Source organism: Ophidiomyces ophidiicola (genome assembly GCF_022830035.1).
Source record: "Ophidiomyces ophidiicola strain CBS 122913 chromosome Unknown scaffold_22, whole genome shotgun sequence".
Classification (NCBI taxonomy): Eukaryota; Fungi; Ascomycota; class Eurotiomycetes; order Onygenales; family Onygenaceae; genus Ophidiomyces; species Ophidiomyces ophidiicola.
In genome coordinates, this window is record NW_026054662.1 from 199,726 (window position 1) to 222,130 (window position 22,405).

A 22,405-nucleotide genomic window follows, 5' to 3' on the forward strand; every position below is an offset into this window, starting at 1 on the left:
GGCCCGCCTGACCCGAACAGACTTTCCGCTGCGCTTTAGATAGTGTGTGCAAAACCCGTTGGCGATGACTAAAAGGGGGAGAGGGCAAAAAAAAAAAGGTTGGTCCGTGGTATTTTTTTTTACCCTTTGTTGCAGGATAGAAAAGGGGAAAGCAAAAGAGTAGTAAGGTCTAGACAACCGCCGATTCCTCGCCACTCTGGCGAGCAAAAAAGGAAAAAAAAAGACTTGCGGAGTGAAGTTATGCAACTAGTTAGCGTCATTTATTATTTTCCTAGCATCTCTTGTTCAAAGCCCGCGCGCCCGCCCCGGCGCACGCTCTCCCTTTCCTACCCGAAAGGATATCCTTCCCTGTCTGGCGCGCGCGCGGGAGGAGGAGGAGGAGGATGATGATGATGGGCAAAAATAGATCTGTAACAACACACAGGGGTGGGGGGAGACAGAGAGGGTCGTTAGCCCCAGGAACAGGGCATCTGAAACCGTGGGCCCCCCTTCGGTTTCTGCTCTTTTTTATGTTTTTTTTTTTTGCCCTGGTATAAATGGTGCACTACTCTCATGTATGTCTTGGTCCGAGGCTCCTTGGGGGGGAAGTTTAGCTAGCTTCAGCATCCACACGTGGATTCTCAAAACCCAAAATTTGAACAAAAAAGCGCCCCCAGGTCCGACGGACAACAACAAGGCATTGTATAGTAGTTAGTTGGTTAGTGAACCCTCCGAAAAAGGGTAAAGAAAGATCGGAAACTCTGTTCGGTTGGGTGAGACTAAATCCCCACCGCAAACCCGTGACCCTCCTGCCAACAGCAGCAGCGACAACAACAACAACAACAGGCATACGGGATGTCGTGTCAAGTGTCATGCTAGCCTTGGAATAAAAAAAAGCTTGCCCTGGGGGGCCCGCGCAAACCCAGACATGCTTGTGCGGCTGCTTTTTTTTTTATTTTGCGAGTCAAACCGCCCGCCGGCCGTGCCTCTTGTGCTTCTTGCCCTTTGCCACCACCCGTCGCCCTGACCCCTGAATCTCAAGCACATCCCGCTTGCTAAGCCTCAATGTGCCGCCGGCGAATTTTCCGAGCGCAGGGCCGCCGATGCCTCGATCTCGCTTTGCATTATTATTCTTATTGTTATTATTGCTGCGGCCAGCAGCCGTTCGCTTCGCGGCGGTGGTCGGTTTCTCCAGAACAATACCATTCTCTCGCGCCTCGGCGCGGCGCGTCTGCTCCTTCTTAGCCGCCTTGGCTGCCATCCCTTTGCGGTGGGCCATGGGCATCTTCTTCTGCGAGAAGATCGAGTCGCTGGCGCCGGCCGCCTGCAGCCGCAGGTCGATGGCGCGATGCCGAGTTTTGCCCGTGGGATCGAGATCGCTGGCGGATTCCAAAAGGTGGGATTCGCTCAGCAAGCGTTGTAGCGCCATGTCGTTTTTCACGTTCATAGCGTCGCTGATCATCTCGCCCTCGTCAATTGCTGGAGCCGCAGCTGCTGCTGCCGCTTGGCTTTGACTTTTCGGTTGCGATAGTGCTGGTGGCCGAGCTGTCTAAATTAGGGTATCAATTTGTGTGTAAGCGTATGCCAATCGGCCCCCCGATAGAGAGGTATTTACCATAAACTTCTTTCGGAGCGTCCTCTCGTCCCCCTCTTTGCCTGACTCGTGGGAGGCGCTGTGGTCGACTACCTCCGGTGTCACCTCCAAAGCCTCGTCAGCCTCGTCGTCGTCGCTGGCATCTTGGATGCCGTTCCATTCCGAATCCGAGCTCTCGCTGTCGGATTTTGCGTTTGAAGGCGCCCGCTGTGGCTCCTCCAGGGGCTCAAACCGAGCTTCGAAATACCGTCGAAGCACATCGAGAGAGTCCGGGGGTACGGTCAGAGGGTCGCCTTGCTCTTCTTCCGCCAAGCGAGAAACAACTGCGGTTTCTCGTTTCCTTTTGCCCAGCATGCTTTACGCGAAGCCCGGGCCCTGATAGCATGAAAGCTCCTGACCTGTCTCACGGGGTAGGAAAATTTCAAACTGCTCACCGATAAATCATGATCGCTTAAGCTATTTTTTTCTCGACGTAAGGCAGTCACGTGGTACTCTCGCCCAAAAAAAAAAACGGCGCTAAGACAACCTTCCGCGCGCGAGATGATACACACCCCGCGCGGGCGCCCGCTGCAAGCTCGAGTCAGTCGAACATTCGCAGCCTGTCCTTGTCGCTTCTCTGCAGAATCATAATAATAATAATAATAATGACGCGGTTTCGGCCTTGCATCGACCTCCACGCGGGCCAAGTGAAACAGATCGTTGGCGGCACGTTGTCCGCGCAGCCCGACGAGCTGAAGACAAACTTCGTCTCTGCGCTGCCGGCGGGGCACTTTGCACGGCTCTACAGGGAACATGGCCTGACCGGCGGCCATGTTGTGATGCTGGGACCCGGCAATGATAATGCGGCCAGGGAGGCCTTAACCGCGTGGCCGGGCGGGCTACATGTCGCTGGGGGAATCACCGACCAGAATGCGCAGTACTGGATAGATGCCGGCGCTGAAAAGGTACATACACCCTTTTCGTCCGAGAATTGTCTTTTTTCTTTCTTTTTTTTTTTTTATTGTCGCATGCACCCTTTTCCCCGGAGGTAACGGTGCTGTTACATGCGACACAAGGTGACAGAACAAGAATAGTAGGTCGTTATCACATCCTTCCTTTTCCCCGGAGGTAAATTCTCCATGGAGCGGTTGCAGTCCGTGCTCAACGCCCTGGGAGATGATACGTCTAAACTAGTCTTGGATCTGAGCTGTCGAAAACGGGACAACACCTGGTTTGTCGCCATGGACCGATGGCAAACTATTACGGAAATGGAGATCACACACGGTATGTAACCGGCCGCACATCCGCCCTTGTACTCTTAAAAACAAACACAGCCAGCAAAAGGAAAAAGAAAAAAAAAGCATCACAGCTAACACCGTGCTAGAGACAATCAAAATGCTCGAGCCGCACTGCTCCGAATTCCTGATCCACGCCGCCGATGTCGAGGGCCTGCAGCGTGGAATCGACGAGGAACTCGTCTCGAGGCTGGCTGAATGGTGCTCGATTCCAGTGACCTATGCCGGCGGCGGGCGAGGCCTCGCCGACCTGCATCGCGTCAAGACAAGCAGTGGCGGTAAGGTCGATCTCACGATCGGTAGTGCGCTCGATGTTTTCGGCGGGAGCGGCGTCACCTTTGCGGAGTGTGTGGAATGGAATAAAATCCACGGGAACTAGCTCCGTTTTAGGAAATGTCGCCCGAGCCCTGTTGAGATAATGCACTGCAGTTCTTTGGGAACGCTTAGTTCTTGGACTAAGCCTGTCGTTTGATTTGGCCAAGGTAAAATCTAAAAGAATGTCATAGAAAGCTATGTACTCCGTATTGAGTCTGTATGAATTATTGAAGAATTTTCCCTCCTATTTTTACAACCCCATCGCCAAAATCTAAGATGACGGCATTGAGCCGGCCGCGTACCCGAGCAAACGCTCTATAAGCCACAAACGTCCATCCCGAATCAGACGAATAGATGTCAGGAGTGAATTCGTTTGACGGAAATAATAGTAAGAACCAAACTGAACCGCACGCCTGTATCCGCATACGAGAGTCTGTTGCCCGCGCCGTATAAAGAATGACCTCAATTCCAAAAGAAAAAAAAGGATCCAATTGCTCCGCTACCTATGACATGACCGTAAAAAGAATACCGAGTTGAAACATAAAAAAAAATGCCTTTCTTTCCTCGCCAAGGAGCTGCCTCCTACGACAGCGTAATCGTCCCTCTCCGGCTCGACCGCACATGTAGATACGCCTGTGCACCGCAAAACACCGCGAAGGCCTAGAAGTCGATGATATACGGATCAGCGCGTCCATCAGGATATCCGACCGATTGATAACGGAACAGGGGGGGACGTGAGAGGCGGGGGAAGTTGTGGAGACGTACAGCATATACTAATACTGCTGTGAAGATCGAGCCGGCAACGGCAGCGCCGTCCTTAGGATCCTTTGTTGACCCAGTGAAGGAGTGATTGTTGCTCTGGAATTTGCGTCATAGGTTAGCCGCGTGGACTGGCAGACCCTGATGACGCCCGTAACGAAGCCATCTAGGAGAGAGGCGTACTTTAAACATAGACCCAATAACGGATAAGATAATGATAGCGAATATCGAAATGACCAGACTATTAGATGGGAAAGAAACCCGGAACACACGTTAGCTATTATGCCTTGCGGCTGCTGCTGCTGCCGCGATAAGGGTCTTGCTGCGCCTTCTTACCAGCTCCACGCGTTCAGGGCAGATACGACGGGCTTCATGGTGAGCAGTAAAATAGGGATAAATCAATAAATAGTAATATAGAGCTGCGGATAAGCTAGGGTAGCTGTTAAAATATAGAAGAGCTCGTGCGGATGCCGGCTTGGAGCAGGTTACAAGATCGTGAGTAGTAACTTGCCTTGGCGGCATGGACTCGGGCCACGCGGCCAGACAACAAAAGCCACACACCGACGAAGTACTTTCAGGACAAATGACCATTGATAGTCAAAGATGGGCACGAAAATACATGATTTCAGGTGTCTATTCGTCGCTTGCAACGTTTTGTGACAATAAATCACTTGCTTTTAAACGTATTGGTACTTGAAGTCCAATGTTGGCCTTCTTTCACCCACTTCTGAGCACAAATATAAGGAATATCCATGGCTCTCTTGCAGAAATCTTGGATATTTTAACATATTTTGAGTCTGTAGCACAGGGGTGCTCAGGGCTACACCTGAAATATTGAAATCTAACAAGCTGCATGGAGTAATCACACAAGTCATTCATCGACAAGATACATTGAAGAGCTACGGAGTACTGCTCATCGGCCTAACTAACTAGTTATGGACTAGCACGTTATGTCCTTTGGCCAATCAACGGTCATAGCTTCTGAGATTGTGAGTGATAACTCATTCTTGGCGGCATGATCTCGGGCCACTCAGCCAAGCCCCAAAAGCCACACACACCTACAAAGTACTCCGTGCAAAGTTACATAGGTACATAGTTAGGGGACAAATGACTATGAATTGCCAAAGATGAACGGGCACGAAAATCGAGAATTGCAGGTGCCTATCAAGTTGGCTACAAATTTTTCAACACTAGGTCAGTTCGTTGAGAATGTATTGATACTCAAGCCCAATAATATCGATGATTTCGTCTTTTCTTGGTGGAAAAAGGTACCTTGAAAAGCAATCAACTCTACGAACTAACTACGGAGTACAAGATGACGCGTTATGCTCTTAACTAACGACTAGCCAATCAGCGATCATAGCTTCTGAGATTGTGAGTGATAACTCATTCTTGGCGGCATGAATGACGTATCCTACAGCTACGGAGTACTCCCTACTCCCTTGACGCATTCACCATCCTACTGTTACGTGTGCTGTTTTACAATTGTCAAGGCGAAAGCGAAGGCGCTTACGACGTTTTAACCGTTCAGATAACCCGTTAAAGCAATAACACACGTCATAGTACAATTCAGTGCTGGGAGATGTGACTCGTGGATGGTTTTCTAACAGCAAACAATAACAAGACATGAGGTTATATTCTACGGTATATTCCTCGAAGGATGTCAGAACACTGGTACATCTCTCCTCAATCACCGTGATAGCCAGTTGTGAAATAGTCTCGACACTCAACGTAGCAGACTACATCTAAACTATCTACAATGTTTGGAAACTCAATGTTTTCAAGGAATAGCTTTTGTTTGTTATTGCCAGACTCTAAACTTGAATTCTCAATGCAACACATCTCCTTTATACTGAGGTCTCGTGAGTATTATCCTATTTTCCATCATTTTACTGCAAATACAGTCAAATTATGATTTTGTGATTGTTGTACCATCAAGGCTTAAAGTTCTTTCATGGAGGAGAACACCTTCTGACATGAATTCCTCTGTTACAGACAAGACAAGATTTGATCAAAATCATAATCACTAGGGGAAAACCAATGCATGGAGCCATCGTGGACTTTGACGCAATTAAGTTGAGGGTTCTTCTCGATAAAAGCAGAACTAATATTGCTGCTTATGTTGACAATCACTCTGGGCTCTCCATTTTTGACAGGAAGAATGGAGCTGCGAGTTGAACGAGTTTGAAGGGAGCCGTGGCATGGACAACAAGCATCTTCTCAAGATATTGAGTTATTTCTTCCAGTTGTTGGATTTGGTCAAGTATATATCACAAATCATCCTCATTAGACTTCAAGATAGAACAGGAGATTCTGGGGGCACAGCAAAATTATTTCTCTGCATGAATTGTTAGCACTGAGAAAAGCTGTTTACAGTCTGCAGTTTCATTTGGTAACTATAAAAAAACGTATTCTTATTGGAACAGGTATGCATTTCAACTGATGCTCTTTGTCTTTGCAAAGAAATTCTGTCCAAGTGATTTTCTATTAATTTTGAAAATGGAGATCCGACTGGTTAACTAGGAGGTACCTCATAATTCATTCCTGTGGGCTAGGTGTCTGTGGAAAGGCAAGTGCTTTAGTCTTCGGGGTTTTCCACAATACATGACCCATTATCATGGATTGAATGATGCTGAGTTCATATGTGCCAGAGAATAGACCATAATAAACTTCTTTATTACAATGGTCACTATCCTCTCTGGCGAGAGACCGTGGATCCAATAAGTTCCTCTTCTCTTCTTGGACAATTGTTGAGAAGATGCTTGGGTATCTTCGAAGAAGCTTTTAATAATTTTAAATATCAGATACCCTGGATGGTCTTCAGCCAGCTAAGTATGCAAGAGAATGCTCAGTGGAGCTTCTTTCTCTGACACTGTCATTCATAAATTTGTTGAATATTAAGGCCAGGGAGGTGGCCCAATCACACAGAATGACTGTTTGGGGCTGAAAACATTATTAAAAATCAATTATGAGAGTCTCAAAGTCTGCATAAATTCAACATCTGAAGACAGAACAGACTTTAAGTCCGGCTTCATCACTGTGGTAGGGGCTCTTGCACCCGGCGGACCCCGTATACGGGTGGCCACCTCGGGCCTAGCATTAGCCGTGCGGGTGGCGTCACGGGCACGACGTCTTTTGACACTGACCAGGGCAGCTGCACGCGCACGCTTGCTATGCTGCCTTGTGGTAGGAGTGGCCAGATGCTGCACCTCATGCTGGAGACCCCAACACTCGGAGGAGGCAGCCATGCCTAATCTACTGGTGTAGTAGATTAGGCCCCGCAGATCAGAGATCCGCCAGAGCTCACCTAAAGAGCTGGTGATCTGGAGACTTAACTAGTCAGCAAGGCTTGGAACAACCTAACACCCAAAATGCATGGACCTGTTGAGCGAGTCGTCGGCGCAACTTGGTGCTGATAACATACCAACAGGTGACCGCCAAAACCCCCAAGGCATGCAAGCAAAAGTTATAAGGGTGGAGCTTCCCGGGACGCACGGGCGATGAGCCCCCCGGCACGCTTCACAGCGGTGGCGGTCGGGCAGGACGACGCAGGACTCGTCGGGGCTGGCTAGGGCGGGCAGGCGCCGGGAGCAGGGGGCGCGACTACACCCAAACCCCAGCCTAAATGGAAGTTGGCGTCGTTTCCTTTTTGACTGATATTGATTTGTATCAAAACTCTTTTCAGTAGGGAAATAGCGAAGCTCTCCGCCATGCCAGTGAGGGTTAAACGTTCTAAGATGTCAGTAGCAAACTTTTTGCAAAGAGTTGTCTGCTTGTATCTTGACCATGATCGAGACTGATGGGGGTTCGCCTGAGGCAGCCATGCCTAAGCCACCAGCAAAGTACATACATATATTTAGCCCTGGTAGTTGGCGGCGCGCTATTACCCTCGGAGGCGACAGCCTAGCCATGTCCATCAAGTATGCGTGATCAGATAACGGGATATGACTGCAGCAACGATGCGCCTTCCAATGCCGCCGCAGAGTCGTCACACTCCTTTTGGAGCCCATCTTCTCTCTCCTGGGATGCTGCTGTAGAGTTGTTATGCTTCCATTGGAGTTCTTCGACTCTCTCTTCTAGTGCTACTACTCTTTGTAAGGTAGGATTATGCTAGGTTCTTTTCATTTTGACAACTTGCTCGGCAATGCAATTCGATCTTTTGCCTAAAGATGTGTTCTCTGAGATGTTCAATAAATAGTCGGTTTATTTCATAAGCGCATGATAGACTCACAGCCTTTCCCATAAATATTGAACTAATCCGTCAGAATTGAGTCAGACAATATTTTAGAGTGTCAATGCTGTCAGTCACTGTGTCTCATGTTGCTGAGCTGATTCATGGACTCTCAGTCATTTTATGAAAGTAAAAAAAGAAAAAGAATCAAGTAAAGAAAAGAAAAATGCAAAACAGTCAGTCATTATGTCTCATATTGCTGAACTGATTCATGGACTCTCAGTCATTTTATAAAAAAAAAAGAATCAAGTAAAGAAAAGAAAAGCGCGAAGAGTCATTACCTAGAAAAAAGATAAAAAGGTCTATCTGATTCTAGAAAGATCATTAAAAGAGACTGTAAAACTGAGAGAGATGGCAAAAGTAAAAAAGCTCATCTTCACAATCATTATGAAGAAGATGCTACCTGCCCATAATAGAGAGTCATCACTTCTTTCTCTCTATATTCTGTACCATGTCTTGTGATCTCTATTGCGACTGCGATACAGTGAAAGTCTGATCACAAGAGTGTTGCTGAAGTAATAGCTAGAAGGATGGTCTGCAATTCTGCCTTTAATTATGAGTCATGCTGAAATTGCAAGTGGGGGCTGCTGTAAAGTGTTGGGACTCTGGGGTCAAAAGCATCGGCTCTGACTCCATGTCGGCCTTCAGATAGTGGAAACAGAGCAAAAGCCGTCACTAACACCTCTCACCAGCTGGACCACTGCACACCACACCAAGTATCACAGTCTCACTCAGGTCTCCAAGTTTACTTGCAACGCTCTGTACTCGAAACATCGGGGTTGCCAACGAGAGGTAGGCACCGGTTTGGACTGCCATCCAGGCTTTGAATCCGAGATGGGTTGTAGAGAGTTGTAGGTTTCATCATCATGATATCTGGGAGTTGTCTAGCATTAGTTATGCAAGTTCAGTCTATGCTGTACATAGAGTAAGTGACCACAGGAATATACAATGTGGTATTTGAATCGTTAGACCTAGGGGTAATACTGCAATTTTTGACTGCCTCTTTTTCAACCCCACCCGTAAAACATGCAAACCACTCGATTCACTGTAAAATCGCCGCCCAATCTATTTATTGACCCCTCTTTCCCTTATTTCTTTCTTTTGCCCGCGGAAAGGAATATTTTCTTGAAGGACTGGGCTAGGTTCAGTATAATCCTTCATGTAAAGATAACTAAGTCTTGACCAGAAACTGGCTTATCGGATATGCTGTGAAAATATAAAGATATTTTCTTTTATTCAAAACAATATTCTGGAATATTGAAAGCAATGTTGCAGACTTGAGTATAATATTCATCAGATATGATGTGCCTCTTGTGTGGAATATATGGCACTCCGCAACCTTTCATCATTTAACTTGGCATTCATAGAAGATGATCATGATGTCGTTATGTCTGTCATAAATCCTCTGTGTGTTTGACACTGTGACACTATCAATCTATGTTTAGGTAGAGTCTGTGGAGTGTGATTCGTTTCTAGAAATTCAAAATTTAATTCGAGGATGTGAGGGTTGTAGCACCGCCTCTTTTATATTATCTCCATCAGGAGCGCCCCTTATTTTCGTCTTTTGAAGATGTTAATAAGCCAACTCAGGCCAGGGTCTTAGATGTATTATTTTAAATGATCTTCTTCGCGAATTCATGTTAACTTATTGAATTTTAGCGGTTGCTAAAGAGAATAGAAGATAAAGATGAAGATCGAAGATGAAGATGAAGATGAAGAGGAAGAGGAAGAGGAAGAGGAAGAGGAAGAGAAGAGAGGGGAAGGGGGGGGTTTATAGTGGCGGATGCGGCTCTGCAGGTGTGAAGGCCAACTAACGCCGGGCCGGTGAATGAGAATGACTTCGAAGTGAGATTTGAACTGGAAGTGACGATTCACGTGGGTCATCTCTAGCTCGTATCAGCTGCCCCATCCTGTTAAGGAAATAGAAACGAGGGGCCGGATGGGCCGCAAAGCACCCGTTCATACTCACGAAGCTTAGAATGTGTATTGTTTTTTTTCGTACATGCATCTATGTACCACATTTTGAGTAGACATAAAAGATCATCAATGCTGTTCCGGAGCTCTAAACGCCACATGCTTTCCAATCCATCGAGATATTCACTCACTTTTTAATCAATAACGCCTCTAGTCACTTGCCAAACCAAAGTACTCCTTTGCAGAAAGATACGCTTATGTGAAAGAGTCATAAACGGCCAAAATGAATGAAAGCACAACAGCGCCGTTTTTATGTCTCGGTATCTTCCTCATCTATCGGATCGAGCATCTTGCTCATATAAGGCCCGTCAAGCCAGTACCCGAGCTTCGCATAGTAGCTCCTAACACCGACACCGGAAATGACACTGATCTTCCGACTTCCGTGCTCCTCCCTAGCTATCCTCTCCGCTTCCTCCATCAGTAGCGTACCAAAGCCACGATGTTGAAACTTCCGAGGATCGCGACCATGCACGGGAACGGCCGAGCCGTATACGTGCAGCTCACGCACTAAGCTAGTTTGCTGGCCGGTGAGCTCAGGTCGAAATGTATGTGTTGAGCTGCATTTACGCAAACGGAGTAGGCCAATAAGAATATCCTGCTTGGGGTCCTCGTACGCAAGGAAGGTTTCCCATCCACCGTTGGCGGTATAATCGCGTCGTATCAGCTCGACCTGACTTGGTCTGATTTTATTCTTCACTTCGTTGATTCCCACTTCTCGTGTTCGGACATCTCGGCATGTAGTGCCAAAATCCTTCATTCGACTTAAAGCCAACTCGCGGAGATTGCCATTTTCGACGCCAGACGTAACAAGAGGCATGGGGATATCACGCTGTACACGATAAATTCTGGTCCATGGAGGGACAAGGGCCAGAATACGGGCTACAATATCAATCAAGGCGTTTGGAGTATAATTCTTGTATCGACCAGTTCGCCAAAGCTCATAAAGGCCAGTTCCTCTGATCACAAGAGTTGGATATATTTTAAGTCCATCCGTGCGAAATGCTGGGTTCTCGAAATACTCCTGGAACTGGAACAGGTCCCTTTCCATTCCCACGTTTGGAAGATCTGGCATCATGTGGCTGACTACTTTAAACCCTGCATCTTTTGCCAGCTTGAAGGTCTCTGCAACAGCGGCCACGGTATGGCCTCGGTTTGTGTCTCGTGCAACATCTTCATAAAGACTTTGAACCCCAATTTCTAGTCGTGTACAGCCGTATCTAAGCATGGCACTTAAGTGTGTGTCCAAGCAATAATCTGGGCGGGTCTCGATCGTGATGCCAACACACTTGATATTGCTCATCTCTCCAGCTTGCACTGCTTCATCAACATTGTCGGTTTGATAGCCGCTGAGAGCGTTATGTAGTTGTGAAATAAAGCCGTCCCGGTAATCTTCAGGGAGGGACATGAAAGTTCCGCCCATGATAATATATTCTACTTTATCAACGCTGTGTCCGAGAGATTTGATCTGGTCCACCCGACCTCGAGCTTGCTCGAAGGGATCGTAGCGGGCTCGGATTGCTCTCATTGACGTCGGTTCATAGCCCGTATACGATTGGGTGGAGTATTCAAAATCAGAATCGGGGCCACCCGGGCAATATACGCAGATATTACCGGTGTATGCAATGTGCGGACATCGGTGGGGTTTGCACATAACAGCGACAACGGCAATTCCGGAAGAAGTTCCTTGAAGGATTATGTTAAAACCGTAGGTCTTAGGAAGGTGTTTATGTGCCACACTTACTGATCGGCTTTGCAATCAATTTCGGTAAGATATATTTTTTATAATGCTCCGGCACCGCAGCAATGATCGCCGTGAGTGACGGCTGTGTGCTCAAACTGTGCTTTTTTGAGATTTGGCCCCGCAGCTTGTTCAAGTTGATATCCTTCTTTGGCTTGGTTGAATCACGCTGCGCTTCATAGTCCTGGATCAAAGCGTTTGCTATATCCGAGCATGCTCGCATATACCGTTCGTTTTCCGGCGGGAGTTTCGCAGCCTTTGGCAACTTGCGTTGTGTGACGGGGCGCATAGTGAGAGTTTCGGTAGCCATCTTGCGGGCTTCTCTCGTTGTGAGGCACTAGAACTTCGTAGATGTATGTTGCTATATACCATATAAAATTAGTTCAACGCTGGCTAGAAGTGCAACCTAGTAGCTGTGAGAAATGGCGAGTTGGAAGACATTCATGCTTTCAACTTTTTTTGCGGCACTTCTAGCTAATCGCCCCGCCTCTCATTGGCCTGCCCCTTTGCGGCGAAATCTCATGCTATTTTAGTGCGATGTAGGAGTTGATTGAGCCTAGAGGCACCGCTTTCCCTCTGGAAAGCTTCTGTCGGCAGATGTTAACTCTGAGAGTACCAGAAGCGTTGAATATACCACTTATGGACTCTCCTTAGATTTTATCTCTCCCGTAGAGAAATCCCCTATTCTCCCCAGACCTTTGTAGACAGGCTAAAAGCGGCATCTCCAAGTAAAACTGTCACATCAACGCCAAGCCATCCCGAAGCCAAACCAGAACGTCGTTGAAAATCATTCTGAGCATCAATCTGAGCTCCCTGTGCCTGCTTCCCTTTACTTTCCACTCGCTTTCTTTCGTTCGCATTCTCGCTATATCGAAGATGCAGTTGTTTAGGCGTAGTACGCTCTCCACATTGCAGAATGCATCCCGCATTCAACAACGCCGACATATCGCATCTACCTCCGCCTATGCTTCGACTGTAGACAACCTTCGAATTAACAGCGAAACGAAAGTTCTTTTCCAGGGATTTACGGGAAAGCAGGGAACGTAAGTGCAAGATTAAGCTCAGGACGCCGAATAAACCTGTTGGCGCTGATATGTGGCCTCATTATAGGTTCCATGCTCAACAGGCCATTGACTACGGTATACTCGACCCTTGGTCCGCTTTCGGCTATTCTAGTATCTGATATAATCCAGGCACCAATGTTGTCGGCGGCACGAACCCCAAGAAGGCTGGAGAGATGCACCTTGACCGTCCCGTTTTCGCTTCCGTGAGAGATGCCATCAAGGAAACAGGCGCGAATGCCTCCGCGATCTTCGTCCCGTGAGCTGCTTTTGCTCTTTGAGATAACTGCCAACTATAGCTGATGGTACTGTAGCCCTCCAGTTGCTGCAAAGAGTATAGAGGAAGCCATCGAGGCTGAAATGCCTCTCATCGTCTGGTACGTCGTATCCTATACGCTATAGTAAAATTGCCCGCTAATTTCTTATGTAGTATCACTGAAGGCATCCCACAACATGGTTGGTCAAGTTCAAATGTTTGAATTGGGTTGAACTAATTTTTGGTAGATATGGTCCGAATTACGGATATTTTGAGGACCCAAAACAAGACCAGATTAGTTGGCCCTAACTGTCCTGGCATTATTGCTCCTGTATGTTTCACTACCATTATTTCATTCGTTTTTTTTTCTTTGTTCATAACTGATACGTGATTCTTTCTTCCCTAGGGACAATGTAAAATCGGTATCATGCCCGGATTTATCCACAAGAGAGGACGCATTGGAATCGTCTCTAGATCAGGCACCCTTACGTACGAAGCCGTAAACCAGACCACGCAAGCTGGTCTTGGTCAGTCCCTCGTTGTCGGTATCGGTGGTGACCCGTTCTCCGGCACAAACTTCATTGACTGCCTTCGTGTCTTCCTCAAGGACGACGAAACTGACGGCATCATCATGATTGGCGAGATCGGTGGCAGTGCCGAAGAAGATGCCGCCGAATTCCTCAAGAGTGAAAACAAAGCAAATAAGCCCGCTGTCGGTTTCATCGCCGGTATCAGCGCTCCCCCCGGCCGTCGCATGGGTCACGCTGGCGCCATCGTTAGTGGAGGTAAAGGTGGAGCCGATTCGAAGATCGCCGCTCTCGAGGCGGCTGGTGTCATCGTCGAGCGAAGCCCTGCGTCGCTTGGAAAGACATTACATGCTGAGTTCGTGAAGAGAGATTTGATCTAGACTCTCTAGATTTTCTAGTCTGAGGATAGCGCTTTGGGATAAAACAACTGTTATCTTTTCCTCCTTAAAATTATATGTATTTCCATACCTCTGTTACACTACAAAGGCCATTGATTGATTCTTGGTTGCATTTTGTTTCGCGCCCTGTATATTGATCTGCGCGTATTTCTTATTCTTGCGGACACCATTAGATTTCCTTTTAGCACGAAAACCCTTTTATATTTTATCACAACAATTTCAGCTCCTAGCACCTACTCCGTATTTTCTGCAATACATACGCCCAGCGTGGATTTTTAAATGAAATTTGAAATAAACTATAATAAGCTTAGTATTCATAATTTAACCAGAGAGACATATCCACCATCAGCAGGCCGAGTGGTGTAGTTGGTTATCACGTTTCGTTAACACCGAAAAGGTCCTGAGTTCGAGTCTCAGCTTGGTCACTGCCATTTCCTTTTTGCACTGTTATCTTTTTTCCAATTTTATTATAATTGTCATGAGAAATGCCAAAATTGTTAGTTATTTATTTATTATAACTTTGAATGTGCGACTACCGATTGCTCATAATCCTCCCACAGAGCAGTTCATGCGAAAGAAAGGGTCAAATACACAAAATACTTTAAAGAGCGCCGACATTTTGGCTGAGAATCGTGTTTACCAGTGGCAAAGCAAAAGAGAGCAGTGAATTCTTAAAAATGTTATTTGTTTTCCACCCCATATTTAACAAGATTTCAGTGCCTGTCGTTTCCAATCCACGATATTTGCCGCCCCATATCCCCTTCGCCAGCAATCAGTAAACAGAACAAAAGCCGTCGTTTCAAATGAGAATAAAGAATCTAATAACGCCATTCTGGTATAGGCGCAGCAAAACGATTAAGTTGCAAATAAACGCGGGCTGCAGCTCCAAGAGGGTTAAATGAATCTGGTAAAACACAAGAGTTGAAGAGGAATTAGAAATTCACAATTTAGCGGGGCATAAAGCTAGTTTTGGGAGAAAATCATGGCAGCGTCTAAGGGTCATTGACGTTGAGAAAGCATGGCGAAAAGTGTACATCGAGCAAAAAAGGTCGTCGGCTCAGAAGACACATGATTATCATTCCTCATCACTTACGGCGGCGCTATCGACGCCGTTAGCCTTGGAGCTATTGAAGGTCAACTTAAGTTTCTGTGAAGATGCAGTTCCAGATGCAAGAGGAGTCCCGGCACTTGAGACTGCAGCTGTTGATCCGTCTGCAGAGTCGTCAAAATCTGCAAATTCGGGATGTTTTTCTGTTTCCTTTTTCAGAGCAGCAATACAGGCAGCCTAACTGTATGTCAGCAACTGAATTCACATTTGAAGGAAAAAAAAACACCTCAACCTACCTCAATCTGATTGGCGTCCTGGAAAAGGACGCTTCCATCCTCATTATAAGTCCGAGCATTATTGCAAAGTAGTCGAATATCGTCACGGAATTCCCGTAGATTATGATATTCGTCGCGATTGATCTTCCTCTTAATAGAATCCATGGCAATGGGATTCTGGATAATCACATAGTAATCTGGATAATGGCTTTTTGGGGGAGGTTTCAAAAACGGGTCAATGATTGGGCGGGTAGTTGGCTCGTCGTCAGTGTCTGAAGAGTCGGCAGGAACATCCGCTTGAAGCCCTATTATAATCTTATAAACTTTGTTAAGAATCAATTGTAGAGCTTCACGGTCGGAGTTGTTTAGAGTATCAGTCGCGGCGTTGGAGGTAGTGCCTCCCGCCTTGCTTTGTCTACCCCTTCGGCGTTTCGAGGGCGCATCGTCTATTGTCTCCTCTGCTTTTCGCTTTGGCGCCGGAACCTTCCGTCGGGCTTTACTACTACGTTGTGGAGTGGCCGAAGGTTCTCTGGATGGTTCTGGAGAAGACTCGCCCTGAACGCGTTTGCCGCGTTTTTCCTTGTTTACTCGTCTTCGCTCTAGTTTTGCCTCATTTCTAGCGATTGCATCCTCAATAGTATCGTCTTCAGCATCCACAGCCATAAGCCACTGCTCTTCAGTGAGGCCATCGTCGTATCTCATCACTTTTCGCTCGCGAGCACCTCGTCCAGTGATTTCTTCGGGTTCTTCGGCAGTGGGGTTATCCTCCGCTAAGTATATGTCGGGAAGTTCATCTTCACCCATTAAACGCGGGTGTCGATGGCCCAGGCCGTAACGGTCAGTTTTTATTCGTTCTTGATCAATCTTCTGGAAAAGCACAAGTTCATCTTCAGAGCGGGCCATTATGTCGTTGAGATCATCATCGTCCATTTCGTCTTCGTTACCTGCTTGATCTGCAGAGTCCGCAGTTTCTAAAAGGGTACGTAGCAACGCATCACGCTCTTCGTTAGTCGATTTGTTATCGAACTTTCCAGCCTGAATAACTTTGCCGTCCATGTCTAACTTGAATTGGGCGCGCTCAAGGATCCTCTCCTCAACAGAGTTAGAACTTATCAGTCGGAGAATTCGCACCTCGTTTTTCTGTCCGATACGATGCGCACGGTCCTGAGCTTGAAGATCCTGATGAGGATTCCAATCTGAATCATAGATAATGACAGTATCGGCTGTCTGTAAGTTCAAACCAAGACCTCCTGCTCTGGTGGACAAAAGAAAACAGAAATACTCGGAGCCAGGGTCATTAAAGAGTCGAAGCAATTCTGATCTGTCGTCTGATTTGGTGGAACCGTCCAGACGGAGATATTTAAGGCCACGGAGCCGCAAAAAGTCCTCCATGATATTCATAATTTGGGTCATTTGAAAGAACATCAAAACACGGTGCCCTGATGCCTTGAATTTCGGAAGGACCCTATCAAGAAGCTCAAACTTACCAGCAGTACGCCAAATGAGGTCGTTAGTACCCTTTCCAGGATTCATTTCTTCTTCGACGGATTCGAACACGAAGGGATGATTGCAGAGCTTTCGCAGCTGCATAAGCATGTTGCTCAACCCACGCATACCCGTTTTACCGCCTTTACCATCGCTGACAGCCATCTTATTATGAGTAACCAGCTGCTTGTACAGTTTAGCTTGCAGTGCCGAGAAGCGGCATTTGATAACACGCTCTTGTTTATCAGGAAGATCCTTTTCGACGTCCTTTTTCAAACGACGGAGAAGGAATGGCCGAAGAACCTTATGCAAACGCCGAATAACGAGCAGCTGTTCTTCTTCTGAGAGGTCCATGCGATCTTGGCCACCTGTGTTTGCGAAAGGAGTATTAAACCATTCGTCAAACGATTTGACAGACTTGAAAATGTTTGGAAGAACGAAATTGAGCAAAGCCCAAAGTTCGGGCAGATTGTTTTGCAGCGGAGTACCAGTGAGAATGAGGCGGTAGCGCGACGTGTAATATTGGGTAAGGGTTTGTGTCAATTTCGACTGCGTGTTCTTCATTCGGTGGCCTTCGTCAACAATCATATGAACCCACTTGACCTTGCTAAGGATGGGCCGATCCTTGATAATATATTCATAAGTTGTCAAAAGAACCTGAAATTGACCCCAGCGAATAGCCTGCTGCTGCGCTTTACGACTATTCGGCGGGCCCTTGTACACAATTCGGCTTACCGAAGGCGCCCATTTTTCAAATTCAAGGGTCCAATTGGTAAGCGTACTCAGGGGAACAATGACCAGGAAAGGCCCATTCTGTTTTTTCATCTCAATCAAATATGTAACTAAACTGATGGTCTGGATTGTTTTACCAAGACCCATCTCATCGGCCAGAATGCCATTAAGGTTGTTATTGTAAAGCGAAATCATCCACTGCAAACCTCGAAGTTGGTACTCCTTCAGGGTGCCACCAACAAGGATGTTTGGTTGTGCTGTAACATCTTCTTTTATTCGGTGGGCCACGGCGTAATAATCCACTTTACGGCTCTCACCACCTTCGTCCTCGTCAGATTCGAGATCCGACTCCTCAGATATATCATCACCCCCATATCTCTCTGCTTGGGTACGCTGTTGTTCTTTTACAGAGTGGGCTAATTGTTTGAGGAAACCATCAGTCTGCTTCAGCAAGTGTGAGATACGAGAGTCCTTGGCTTGGCCAAGCAGTTTCATGTAGGTCTCTTCATCGTTAGCCTTCAAGGCTTGGAGACGTTGCTTAGCGGTTCGCTCCACACGTCGCTGCTCTTCACGCTCCATATCATGATGATGGCGAAGCATCATCTGGCCAAGCTTCTGCGACCGAGCTCGCTGTTGAATTCCAGCATTGATAACCTCACGGCCATGAACAAGGATTGCCTGAAGTTGATCATACTGCTTCTTCTTTTCTTTTGTCTCACGAGCATCGCGCTGTTGTTTCTCAAGTTTCTCCGTGACTCGGGCTTCGCGAAGCGATTGTTTCTTCATACGTCGATGGCTGCAGCGAGTTGTCGACACTGCCAAACTATCATGATGAATCATTTCATGGTGCAGTCTATTGCGTAGGATAATTTGTTTTGGGAAAAGATTCAACATCTTGTATTCGATCAGGGCGGCCAGCTTCAAAGAATCGTCGACCATGTCAGGTAAGTCGGTTTTGCTGGTATCCCATACGCTCAGATTGGCTGGCAAGTCAGCTAATTCAGCCTTGCGAGCGCTGATACGCGCATACAATGCTATTTCCTTTTCCTCTCGCAACTTATCAAGATCTGTACCTAAAGGCATAATGCTTGGGATCCTTCGTCTATGTTTGCGGATTGAATGAGTGCCATAGCTCACCCTCGCAGGGTATGAATCGTAGGGAGACTGGAAGGACTCGAACATAGTCTTGAGCGTGTTTGTGATCGCATCGTCAGCTTTCACTACGGCGTCACGATTAGTTTCGTCGGAAGCACCATCCACGGAGCCAGTAGCGTCGCCACCACTGAGAAGGAGAGCCTTTTTGCTGGTAAATAGTTGCTGCTGTACTCGGGGAGGGATTGGGAGGTTCTTAGATAGCATTTTGAATGCTAGGATTTGATTTTTGAGAATAGTCAATTGTTCTGGCGTGAAGCTTCCAGTAGCAGACGCCGCTACTTTCTGGGTAGATGAGTTGGCCACAGCAGGTCCAGATTGACCAGATGTTGGATCTGGGGTGCTAGAATTGTTTGCGCCTCCATTTCGCGCTGCAAGTAAAGTCTATGTTAGCAAGACTATATTATTCAAGCCGAGATCGAGAGTGTAATTAGAGTATATTACCATCAACACCATTGGTAGGGCCATCAACAGGAACACCATTAGGTTGCTGTTGGGGCAGTGGCTGCGCCTGCGCCTGCGCCTGTTGCTGCTGTTGGGTTTGCTGCAACCGCTGTGCCTGCAACTGCTGAGCGTGTCGTTGTTTCTGGAAGGCTTGTTGTCGTTGGATGGCGGAAAGCAGATTGTGGGCTTTAAGGAATTCAGGGTCATCGGGGCGTACGCCTTGTTCTTGCATCTGCCGATACTTCTAGGGGCATGTTAGCTTGGGTGAGTAGAAGGATTGGCGGCTGATTGGGAGAGGGGGAAGCGGCGCTTGCCTGGTAGATTTCCTGGACATGCTGATGCGTCAGATTGGGCGGTAGGCTCGGCTGTAGGGCGGCCATATTCGGCCCCGGTTGAAGAGAAGCCATTGCCTATTCACACGAGGCCGTTGCATAAAAGAGTGACAAGCAGCCTGGGGACCGAGGCGCGGTGCAAAATTGGAAGGCGTTGCGGTCGCAAGGGCTACTATTGTACAGTATCTGGTAATATTGGAGCGAGCATCAATATGAATGAACGGGCGCGAGAGCTAAAGTCTGATGTTCTGTGATGCTTGGCAGGTCGGCTTCCTTCAAAGTTCTGGCTGCGACAATTACCAGGAGGCAAAATCGAAATACAGGCAAGGTGGCGGCGAGAGGAGAGGTAGCAGGTCGCAGGGAGGGAATAAGGGCGACGGATGGGCGGGGACGCGTGAGGGGGGTGGAGTGCAGGGCTCAGATCGATGAAATGGCGATGAGGAATCAGCCGTCGCGAAAAACTCCCGTGGACGACGGTCAACCCGGGCGGAGGCGTGAGGGCGAGAAGGAAAACAGCAGCAAATCTGCGTCGCCCGATTGGGTCATCCACGTGATTTGGCGTGGCTGACTCAGCCGCGCCGCTAGGCCGCAACGGGACCACGACATCTTTGAGGACGCTCAATGCCCGATTTTGCAAGCTAATGCAGCGAGACGGGATCGATTAGTGTGGAAGTACGGCCAAATGACGAGCCTGGTTCTGCTGCGACGGGTAGAGCCACGCTCTATAGCTTGCTCTGGATGGACGTTCCAACTGTATTAGCTGGGATGACTTGCAGGAGCCGGCGCTTAACCGATCTGCCTAGGAGGAGTAGAGGCAGTGGCAGTGATGAATGCCATAAAAAGAGACTGAGGCCTTCCAGATATACCCCTTATGCTCAAAGCCAAACATATACCCTTTAGAACCAGACACAATGGATAAAACGTATATCATGAACAGGCTTGTGCTTTTCCTCACAGCAGTCCTGGAACCTTGTTCACAGGTATTCCACAGCCTGGTACATTCCGTCCAAAGCCCCAATGGTACCAGGCCTAAAAATCAAAGTCGTCTGAACAAGCCGCTCTCACTCCTGTCTGATACCAGAACAGGATACGCCGAGATGCATATGCCCCCACGACGACGACTAAGCACCATTGCCAAATTCTGCAATGTGTGCCTGCTTTCTCTTTGTTTCTTCTATTCACTTCCCTCTTCACCAGAACCTGCCCCCGAGGAGTCATCTTCCGCAAGCTGCTTGTCCTAGTTTTTCCCATTTCTTTTCCTTTCTGCTTCCACGAGCAGCACTCTGTTATTGATACCATACTACCCTTGTTTCTCCATTACCGTAAGAGAGTCGCCTGCCATGGCATACGATCTCGAGGTGGAAGCTCAGCGTGTCATCGCGTCGTTTGAGCGTTTGCATCCCACGGAAGATCTTCCCAGGACCCAGCTGAACCCGAACATTAACGCATCCGTTAATCCTCGGGCCTTCATCTTGGCTCTCCTGAAGCGGGCCCTATGTCCTGAAGCCGTTACCAGCGAGTTTCTGACCAAGTTGCAGAGTGTTCGCTTCGTTAGGGAGGCGTGGACAGAGGATTATTTGGTCGGCAAGCTCCAGAAAGACAAGTTTGTTCGCCGTGCCATAAATGAATTCGTCCATCTTTGGGTTATGAAATTCATTTTGCCTTGTATGTCCTCTTCCCAGACCATGCAGTATCGCCGACTAAAGCTATGGGTAGTGATGGATAGAGGTTCTGCCAGATCATTTGCAATCTCTGAATCTGAGGCTGACCGTTTGCTAACCCTGAATGTAAGTCTTTCTGACTCGTAAGGTATCTGGTGGAGCGTATGATTCACTTTGATTTTGATAGGTATCTACCCGTGAGAGCGACCGCTGCTGCATTACCGGAGTATACGATGTCAGCGCGTCTAAATGCTTCCGTGGACCCTTTGGCTTGGTTTCCTGCGTTCGTATTCTCCCCGAAACCCTGCGTAATGATGATCAAGCGCATCATCTTATTCGTGTGTTCACCGGTGGTCAAATCAACTCTATTCGTGACCTGATCGACCGTCCTGTGAATGCATTCTTCATGTCTGACATTCTCGCTCCGAGCTTTCGCGAATTCTACTGGTCCGTCAAGGCCCCAGCCGGTCTAGTGACGGATGTTAGATCAGACCTCGTCGTTGAACGCGTTGCATCTCGCCAGCATTATGACATCGACGGACTTCCGGCAAACTCTCGCGTGCTTTTTGGTACTTCACCAGCAGCAATAAGCATCCCTCCGCCCAAAGTGGAGCTGTGCCGTTTGCATTTGGCTGTTGCGATGTTTCTCGATGACAGTGGTGCCCGTGACAAGATTGTTAGCTTGTTTAGATCTCTCGATGAGCCCCAGCATCTTGCTCGATGGAAGGACGACTGGGATTACAGTTGGTAAAGGCAAGAATGAGCAGCGGGTAATGGGAATTTGTTCATCTTTTTTCTTCTGCATTTACAAACGAGGACGTTGATTGCTTTTCAATTTGTTTTCTTCGCTTACAAAAATTAACCAATCTCCACTCTACAAAGCTGCCATAACCTTTCGAGTTAAATTTTATGGCATTTATCAGTCAAGCAAAATGCAATTCTCTGCCTGTCTACTTCGTTTATGTATGTATATGTAATCGTGATGTGTTTTTAAAGAGTGGTGTTAGGCAATTGAACTAATTCGCGACCTCGGTATGAGAACGAGGAGTGGATTAAAACAAATGCAATAAAAATGCTGAATTTCTAAGTGGAATTTCTCCGCAAAAGTCAAGACCTAAAAATAACATTTGTATTTTCCCTGAACTCCTTGAAACATACGAAAGAACGCCA

The 22,405-nt window shown here is 47.4% G+C and overlaps 6 protein-coding genes and 1 non-coding gene across 7 annotated transcripts; 4 read left to right on the forward strand and 3 right to left on the reverse strand.

Annotated features, from left to right (window-relative positions):
* Positions 1–943: 943 nt before the first annotated feature.
* On the reverse strand, positions 944–1,927 carry FAF1 (pre-rRNA processing and 40S ribosomal subunit assembly; the record flags this gene model as incomplete). Its single annotated transcript, XM_049253983.1, has 2 exons — positions 944–1,528; positions 1,595–1,927. The coding sequence occupies 2 exons, from the start codon at positions 1,925–1,927 to the stop codon at positions 944–946; spliced, it is 918 nt and encodes a 305-aa protein (XP_049107052.1).
* Positions 1,928–2,691: 764 nt separating this feature from the next.
* Positions 2,692–3,226, forward strand: HIS6 (Enzyme that catalyzes the fourth step in the histidine pathway; the record flags this gene model as incomplete). The annotated part of the gene is made up of 2 exons (XM_049253984.1): positions 2,692–2,836; positions 2,937–3,226. The coding sequence occupies 2 exons, from the start codon at positions 2,692–2,694 to the stop codon at positions 3,224–3,226; spliced, it is 435 nt and encodes a 144-aa protein (XP_049107053.1).
* A 7,150-nt stretch (positions 3,227–10,376) lies between these two features.
* Positions 10,377–12,174, reverse strand: ELP3 (Elongator subunit; the record flags this gene model as incomplete). The annotated part of the gene is made up of 2 exons (XM_049253985.1): positions 10,377–11,809; positions 11,868–12,174. 2 exons carry the CDS (start codon positions 12,172–12,174, stop codon positions 10,377–10,379), a joined length of 1,740 nt encoding a protein of 579 aa, XP_049107054.1.
* A 566-nt stretch (positions 12,175–12,740) lies between these two features.
* On the forward strand, positions 12,741–14,088 carry LSC1 (ligase of succinyl-coa; the record flags this gene model as incomplete). Its single annotated transcript, XM_049253986.1, has 7 exons — positions 12,741–12,907; positions 12,975–13,003; positions 13,058–13,184; positions 13,240–13,302; positions 13,356–13,381; positions 13,430–13,512; positions 13,588–14,088. 7 exons carry the CDS (start codon positions 12,741–12,743, stop codon positions 14,086–14,088), a joined length of 996 nt encoding a protein of 331 aa, XP_049107055.1.
* A 369-nt stretch (positions 14,089–14,457) lies between these two features.
* On the forward strand, positions 14,458–14,531 carry LOZ57_004948. The gene has a single exon. It is a non-coding gene; the product is annotated as a tRNA-Val (tRNA).
* A 650-nt stretch (positions 14,532–15,181) lies between these two features.
* On the reverse strand, positions 15,182–19,474 carry SNF2 (transcriptional regulator; the record flags this gene model as incomplete). The annotated part of the gene is made up of 3 exons (XM_049253987.1): positions 15,182–15,391; positions 15,451–19,169; positions 19,243–19,474. The coding sequence occupies 3 exons, from the start codon at positions 19,472–19,474 to the stop codon at positions 15,182–15,184; spliced, it is 4,161 nt and encodes a 1,386-aa protein (XP_049107056.1).
* Positions 19,475–20,914: 1,440 nt separating this feature from the next.
* LOZ57_004950 (uncharacterized protein) lies at positions 20,915–21,986 on the forward strand (the record flags this gene model as incomplete). The annotated part of the gene is made up of 2 exons (XM_049253988.1): positions 20,915–21,361; positions 21,423–21,986. The coding sequence occupies 2 exons, from the start codon at positions 20,915–20,917 to the stop codon at positions 21,984–21,986; spliced, it is 1,011 nt and encodes a 336-aa protein (XP_049107057.1).
* Between the last annotated feature and the right edge of the window lie 419 nt (positions 21,987–22,405).